Raw genomic sequence first — 9,067 nt, 5'->3', positions numbered from 1 at the left:
ATAAAATATTTTGTAGTTTATATTTATTTTAAAAAAAACTTTTTTTTTTAATTTTTACTTTTAAGTCTGTTTTTTATTCAATTTTATAAAATCATATATATATATATATATATATATATATATAAATATATACATGTATAAATAAAGTTATTTCAAAATAAAATAGTAATTAAAATTTGGAACAAAATAGAAAGAAATTTAATTAAAATTATTATTCTTATATGATAAGAAAAAAAAAAATTATAAAAAAACATATATAAATTGCTATATAATATATTCTTAAAAAGGATATAATATATTTTCAATTGGTGAAACATGTTTTACTGTTTTAAAAATATCTAACTAAAAACAGAAGAATTAAAAGGTTATAAAAAGAGATAATTCTTGTTGGAATATTTGTTTTTAAATATTTGTAGGAATATATGACATTATTTTGTATGTAGTAACACATTATTTATTTATTTATTGTCAAAAGAAATAAGAAAAAAAAAAAAAATAAAATAAAATACTCATTTATTTCCTTATAATTTGTTTTTTGTAAATTTCTTTTATTCTTTCCTTATAATTGAAATCGAACATAGAAAGTTTATTAAACTGAAATGAGTGATCAATTAAATGTAAAGCATAAGATAGCAGATACTTATAGAAAATTATATTCGTATTTTAAGCCTATTTCAAGTACTTCTTCATTTATTAAAAATGGTAAAAAATTATTTTAATTTATATGTTTTATAAAATATTTATGCTTCCATTTATAATGGGATATATGCTAAAAAATTTATATTTCATTATTGAAATAAAAAGGAAAATATATTCCTTAAATAAAAATATTAATATTTTTAGAATAAAAAGACAAATAAATATTTGAAAAAATAACATTTTCTTATATTATATTAGAAAATGTATATACATACATATAAAATGTATATAAGCGATCCTGTATGTGTAGAAAGAAAAAAATACTAGAAAAAAAAGAATAATATGATAATATATTTAATAAGTTTTAAAAAAATTAAAAATAAATAAATATAATATTAGAAGTTAAATAATTAACATATTATTTTAATTTTTTTTTTCTTTCTTCGTTCATTATAAATATATTAATATTTTTAGGAACATTAACACCAACAGAATTTGTTGATGCAGGAGATTTTTTAGTTCATAAGTTTAAAACATGGGAATGGTAAAAAAAAAAAAATGTAATATTCAAACAATTAAATATATAAAGATATTTTTATATATATTTTCTACAAGGCAAGAAGCAGACATAGATAGAGCTGTTTCTTATTTACCAGAAGGAAAACAATTTTTGATTACTAGAAACGTTCCTTGTAAACAAAGATTAAAAGACTTAAATCATATTATGAATGATTTAGTAATATTGAGAATAAAAGAGAAATTGAAAAAGAAAAAAATAGATTTTAATTATAATTCATTACATGAAAAATATAAACATTCTATCAAATCCTATCTATATATACATCTATTTTTATTTTAAGAAAATTGTAGAAAATGAATGGATACATCCTAGTTATGAAGAAGACAATAATGCTACAGATATAAATGAATGTAATGTATAAAGATAAAATTAAATATATATTTAAAAAAACATACTTTTTTTTTTTTTTTTTTAAATAAAAAGAAAGTATACAATATTTATTTCTCTATTTTTTTATATGAAAAATATATTTAAATTTCGAGCATTTTTTTTTTTTAGACTTATATAATGTACCTTTATGTGCAAGTAAATCAAGAGAAGAAAAAGTAAAAAAATTTTTAAAATAAAAAAAAAAGAAAAAAATGTAAAGAAAACATATATATGGTATAAATTTTTAAAAAAATTTTATAGCACTATGATAATGATGACGATGCTATTGATATAAATAATTTCGACATAGAAGATAGTATTTTAAAAGTTAAAAAGAAAAAAGGAAATATTTAAAGAAGAAACTTTTATACATTATAATCCTTTTTTTAAATGAATATATAACTTTTTTTTTTTTTTTGATACAGGAAAATGATCCTGCGTCTGTTGATAATTCAAGTCACTATTTTAGAAATATACAAAATGGCAGTAAAAATAGTAAACATAATTTTTTAGATAAATAAATTTTTTTATTATATAAAGATAAATTTATATTATTTAATTATTTTTATTTTATTTTTCTATAGATACTATGAAAATACGTACATATGATGTTAGTATAACTTACGATAAATATTATCAAACTCCTCGGATATGGCTATTTGGATATAATGAAGTAAATTTTCTTTCATTTTATATAATTTTTAACTAAATTTCTAATTTTTTTTTTCTTTAAATATATATATATATAGAATGGAAATCCTTTAAATTCTGAAGAAATTTTTGAAGACGTTTTGGCAGACTATAGTTACAAAACAGTCACTGTTAAAATTAAAGATAAACATTTTATAAATTATTTCTAAATTATAATTTTAATTATCAAATATTATATATTTTTTATTACTATATTATTTAATTTGTTCATATCTATAGATATATATTTCTTTTTCTTTTTTTTTTCCAGTATGATCCACACCCATGTACAGGAGTTATGACTGCGTCTATTCATCCATGCAGGTAATTTATTATACATAATAAATTAAAAAATTCATTTTAATATAAGAATTTTATTTTTTTTAAAAATGTGTTATATATATAAAATTTCTTTTTTTTTTTTAATGTGTAGACATGCGGATGCTATGTTGAAAATTATAAAAAATTGGATAAACGATGGAAAAGAACCTAGGTATAAAAAAGAAAAAAAAGGAAAGAAAAAATAATATAAAAATTGATTTTTAAAAAAAAAAATTATTAAAAAAACAATTTTATTATTATTTTTTAAGACACGATTTATATCTATTATTTCTACTGAAATTTATTTCTGGAGTAATACCATCTATTGAATACGATTTTACAGCAGATATAGAAATACCAAGGGATAATTAAAAATAACAGAAAAAAGTTTTAAATATATATTTATATATATATATACTTACGAAAAATGAAAATAACATTTTACTTTTAAAAGTAAATTTATGAACCATTAAAAAAAATATATATTTTTTTTCGCATATTTAAGAACACTTATTTGAAATTTCAAAACATTTAAATGCTTATCTAATATATATACCCTTTTTTTGTTTTGTTTTATTAGATAATTTATAAAATTTATACTGTGTTAACACTTTAGTATTTATTAAATTGTTTTATCACATTCTTTTTATAATTAAATATATATTTATACCTATATATCTATTTATATATTCTATGTAAATATTTTTTTTTAATACATTTTTTTAATTTTTAACTTTTTTTTTTTATTTTTAATATAAAATGAATTTTCTACTATTCATATTTCAGAAGAGAAAAAATTGTATTTTCATAATATAAAGTAAAATTTCTTATACTAATATTTTTAAAAAAAAATTTTTATATAAATGTGTTAAAATATTCAGAAGAAAATCTTTTAATTTGCACTATGTATATTTATAGATGTAATATATCCAAAGCAGACACTTGTATGGAAAAAAAAAAAAATAAGAAATAAAACTTTATTTTCTAAAAGTTTATAGAATTCTTATTGAATAAATTTTATAATATTATTAATAATATGAAGTTTTTTATTATGTGTTACAAAAATATTTTACACATATTATTTCCTCACCATATTACACCTATTAACAACTTTAGAATTAAGAACATTACATGAAATTTTAATTTTTTAATATTCATAAAATATTATTCTTATGCAATATTTTCTTTTGTTCTTAATATATGTACATATAGCTTTTCATACAAAATTATATATGTCTCTATATATATGTAAGCAAGCGTAATTTATTTATGAATATTTTTATAATTATTTTCATTTTGCCATCGTATACATAATTATATATAAATATTAATATAATATATACTATATATTTATTTATAATTTTATGAATATTTAAATTGGCAAATTATAAAGTAAATAAATTTTTTAGAAAATTTCAGAAAAATATAATCCTTTAAATTTCTTCTTTTTTTTTTTTTTATATTTTTCATAATGAATAAATAAAGTATATATTATTTAATAAAAAAATAATTATTAATAAATAATTAATTTTTTGTCTATAAGAGACTTTTTCTTTTATAGTAGTTATTAGAATGTAAATTTTATGTAAGTTCGTGATTTATAATAGGAATTTGTTTTAAATATGCCTTTTTAATTTTTTTACATTTTATATAGAATAATAATAAAAATAAACTAAAACAAGTTATGAGAATAAAAGTGAACATAGAAAAATAAATTAAAAAGAAAAATTATGAATTTAACCTTTTTTCACTTTTTTTTTAAATTTCTTGAAATTTAAAATGAGAAAAAATGGAAAATTATAAACTTTCTAAAATATTAAAGTCTTTACTTTTTTCATATATTATAAAAATAAACAATAAAAAATTATTTTGATAATGAATTTTTCTTTTCTTTTTTCTTAATTTTATCATGATTTTTTTTAAGTTACTAAATAGAAAAAACGAAGTATGTTATTATATGAACAATGGTTTCATTTTCTCTTAGATAAGTAGAAAGCTTTATATAACATAAAATGGTAGATAAATTATATTATTAAATAAATTGGTTTCCACATCAGTATGTGTTAAATTATATAATGAAAAAAAAAAAAAACTAAGTTTCCTTTAATTGGTGGTTGAATAAATAAATACATCTTAAGTTATATTAACTATTTTTATTTTACTGTCTCTTTTTATTTTTATTATTTTTATTTTTTTAATTATCTAATTTATAATTATTTATAAAGCTATATATTAAAGCTATTGAAATAATTCTTTTAACATATTTAAATCAAATGCGTCATCATTATTAAAAAATTCTTTTTTTGTAAAAATTTGAAAAATTCTTTTGAACTCATTTAGATCCATTGTTTCTCCATATTTTTTTAATATATACATAAAATCGTTAAAAGATATATATTTTTTATTATTTTTCTTTTTGTAATAATTCATTATTTCTATTATTAGTTGTTCAGAATTAATTTTTTCTTCTGTTGCAAAGTTAAAATATGTATATATAAATGCATTAATATTAAAGTATATATTTTTGCATTCTTTAGTTATATCTATTTCACTTTCTTCAAATTCATTTTCTAATTTTTTTTTTTTTTTTATAGCTAAATCATTTTGATTCATTTCATTCTTGTCTATTTCTTTTTCTTTTAATACATCATCTTGGTAATTCAATGCTGTATCCTTCTTAAATTCATTTAATATTTTTTCATCAAAATTATTATTATAATTTTCCTTTTTATCTATAAAAATAAATAAATCAAGGAATTTAAAATTATTTATCTTTAAAGAAAAAATTCTTCTATAATTTATCATAATAAAATAATAATAGAATGATCATATCCTTTTTTTCTTTCTTATTTTATATTAATTATACAAATATATATATATATATTTCTTTAATTAAAAAATAGAAATAACCTTTTTTAAAGTATTATATTATTAAATTTCTTAAAATTTTAAAATCCTTTTTTTAAATAGAAGTACTAAATTATTTAATTTACTAATTATAAATATTATATAGACTTATGTAAAAGAAAAATAAACTACTAAAACTTTTTTATAAATATATATTTTTATTGTTATTACTTTTTTTTTTTTTTTACCTTTATTTTCATTTAATTGTGTAAAAAATATATTTTGAAGAAGAATATCATCATTTGAATTATAATTTACTAGCTTAATATCGTCGATTGAAACTATTTCATTTACTATAGCATTTTGCTCTTTTAATAACTTCAAAACATATTCGTAGTAAAAGTAATACTCTTGTATAATATTTTGTATTTCGAATTTCGATAAGAAAATATTGAGAGAAGCAAAAATATATTCAATAGATAAAATATTTAGCAATTTTTTTATCTCATGTTTTTCTTTCTTTTTTTTATACTTTTTTTTTTGAATTTCACAATAATAAAAAGAATCAGTAATTTGTTTATATATTTTGCTTTTTCTTCCTCCTATTTGATCAATAAAAGTTTCTAAAGTATTATTTTGGTTTTCTATATTTTTCTTTAATATTTCAATATTAATATTATAATAGAATATTTTATTATTACTTAATATAAAAATTTTGTTATTTTTTGTAACAACATTTTTTATATTTCCGCTACATATAATTCCACCTATATACCTAAAACAATTTGCGTCTATTGGACTTTGAGTAAATACAATCATTTTTTCATTCAAAACAAATAAAAATATATTTTTTTTATTAAAATCATCTTTAATTTTTTTATTTAATATATTTTCACTCTTATCACAATTTTGTAAATTTCCTTTGCAATTAAAATAATTTATTAGAGGTATAAATGCTTGTACCTTTTTCTGTTTAAATGGTAAATGAACTGTTTTAATTATTTTTTTCTTCTCTAAATCAAAGAATCGAATTTTAGAAGCATCATTGCAAATACATAATATTTGTCTATTATAAAAATATAAATTGCTAGTGAAGCATGTAGGTGTATGAATTTGTTCAATATTGAGATATGAAATTACAACAGTATTATGCTGAAAATCGTAATGATGAAAAATTATATATCTATTATCTGTTATTGCTATAATGATGTATACATAATATTTATCTACCTCTTTTACTATATTTAGATCATTAAAAATAATATTATTATTGTTAACAATTTTATAAGCATACTTCCAATCATATATATTCTCGTTATCATTTTTATAAATTATTATATTTCCATTATTAGAAGAACAAACCAATATTTTATCATCTTCACTAAAATATAAATACTTTATTTCATATTTCATATCCTTACTACTAAAAAAAATTTCATAACTATTAGAATTTATCAAATGAATGAATCCGCATTTGCAACCAACACATACTATATCTCCATTATTGCTAAAAGTCATAGTAATTATTTCTTTTGATTTTAAATCAATCATTGTAATTTTTTCATTTTTATCGAAATCAAAAATTTCAATTAATCCATCCTTATTTCCAATATATATAATATTTTCATTATTTACAGGATTTATGCATATACAATTTATGCAAGTACTATGAAAATGAAGAATTGTTTTATTATTATTACTATTTTTTTTTAATGTATTTTCTGTCAAAATTTCGATATTGTTATTTTTATTAATATAACTGGAGCATTTTGATTCTATATTTGCTGTAGTATCTTCTTTAAAAATATCAATATCATCTTTTTTAAGAATATTATCACTTTTATCTTTTTTTATAACTGTATTATTATCATTAATATATTTTTCTTTATTTCCAAAAAATTTATTTTGAAAACTATATGGATAAATTTGCTTAATTATATTTTTTTCAGTAAATAAAATGAAAGAATTCCATAAAAAAAAATCTTTTTCAAAATCAGAGAATTCAAAAGATATAGATTTTATTGCTCCTATTTGATTATTTTCAAACCATGCATAGCATTTCAGTTCTTTATCAAAAATTTGTACACTACCATCTCCTAGTCCTATAATGATAAAATTACCATAACTTAAAACAATGTTAATTGATATATTTTTTCTAATTTCTAATGATTTTTGATATTCTCTTTGCTTAATATTATTCTTAGTTTTATTTATAAAAATAGTACTATAATCCCATGCAATTAAGAAACCATTTGCTGTCCCTGTTAATAATGTTGTAGAATTTTCTACAAATGATGTCTCAGTGAATATGAACTTCTCATTTATTTTACTACTTTTATACAAAGAAGGACTATAATGACTTATAATTCTATTTTTTTTATCAAAATTATAAATGTATAATTTTGAAAAACTATTAGTAATTATCTCATAGTTTTTATTAAATCTAATTTTATTTTGTTTATCTTTTCCATATATTTTATCAGTACATACAATATTGTTTTCTCCACCACTAACATCAAAGATAATAAGCTCTTGAAAATACACATTATTATTTAGTTTATCTTTATTTTTATTTGATTTTTCTTCTAACACTTTATCATTTGATTTGAAATATATTTTTTCTTCTGTTAAAGCACATATATATCTATTATCAAAACTTATATCTACGCATTCAAACCCTATATTATCATTTCTATTTTCATTAATATTTTCCTTGCATATGTCTTTTTTAACATCTTCATATAAACTTCTATTTAAATCATCTTCTTTTTTTTTATCACATAATGAACTATTGAAACAAAACTTTTTTAGAGGAATTAATGTATTATTACTTATTTTCCATAGAAGAATAAAAGAATTTATTCCTTTATCACAAGAAATAAGAAATTCATTATTGTAACTTCTAATTATTTGAGATATCTGATTAAAATGACCTCTAAATAATACTTGTTTTTTTTCATCAAGCAAAACAATGTTATTATCTGAACTATAAATAATATTTATTTTCTCTTTTTCTTTTTTTTTTATAACATGTACACTACTTAATGATTCATTAATTCCATAGCAAAACTTTAAATTTATTGGTTCGTCCAAATCATTTTTGATATTCATATTTTATGAACTGAATTTTATTTGTTTTCAAATAAAAAATATAACAATAAAAAATTATTATATTAAAAAGATAACTAATAACTTATAACAGAAATAATTCTAGAGAAAATAATTTATAATATATCAATAGGAATAATTCATGATAATAATAGAATTACTAATATTAATCGTATTAATAAAAATAATAATTATTTATTGGCAAATTGGTAATAATAAGTTATCATAATAATTACGAAAACAATAGTAATAACAATTCTAAATTATTCTAAAAATAATAAAGGAAATCTCAATATAAATAAGATAGGAATAGTTAAAACTAATTTAAATTAATAGACAAATGATACAAATTCCACGATATAAAAGTAATAATTGTATAGATAATTTTTATTTAAATGATAAATTATTATAAATTAGATATATATATATATATTTTAAACCATCACAAAAAAATAATAAAATAATAAATAATTTTCTTATTTATTAATTTAAGGAGTAAAATCAAAAAGATAT

The 9,067-nt window shown here is 17.0% G+C and overlaps 2 protein-coding genes across 2 annotated transcripts; one reads left to right on the top strand and one right to left on the bottom strand.

The window, feature by feature from the left end:
* Window positions 1–599: 599 nt before the first annotated feature.
* Window positions 600–2,971, top strand: ATG3 (autophagy-related protein 3, putative; the record flags this gene model as incomplete). The annotated part of the gene is made up of 12 exons (XM_028675709.1): window positions 600–702; window positions 1,114–1,183; window positions 1,255–1,375; window positions 1,500–1,569; window positions 1,718–1,764; window positions 1,850–1,915; window positions 2,014–2,074; window positions 2,173–2,261; window positions 2,338–2,409; window positions 2,550–2,602; window positions 2,712–2,771; window positions 2,869–2,971. The coding sequence occupies 12 exons, from the start codon at window positions 600–602 to the stop codon at window positions 2,969–2,971; spliced, it is 915 nt and encodes a 304-aa protein (XP_028532271.1).
* Window positions 2,972–4,837: 1,866 nt separating this feature from the next.
* On the bottom strand, window positions 4,838–8,557 carry PRELSG_0702800 (conserved Plasmodium protein, unknown function; the record flags this gene model as incomplete). The annotated part of the gene is made up of 2 exons (XM_028675708.1): window positions 4,838–5,331; window positions 5,695–8,557. The coding sequence occupies 2 exons, from the start codon at window positions 8,555–8,557 to the stop codon at window positions 4,838–4,840; spliced, it is 3,357 nt and encodes a 1,118-aa protein (XP_028532270.1).
* Window positions 8,558–9,067: the final 510 nt, after the last annotated feature.

The sequence above is a fragment of the Plasmodium relictum genome, assembly GCF_900005765.1.
Source record: "Plasmodium relictum strain SGS1 genome assembly, chromosome: 7".
NCBI classification, from domain to species: Eukaryota; Apicomplexa; class Aconoidasida; order Haemosporida; family Plasmodiidae; genus Plasmodium; species Plasmodium relictum.
This window is presented reverse-complemented; position numbering and strand designations above follow the sequence as displayed.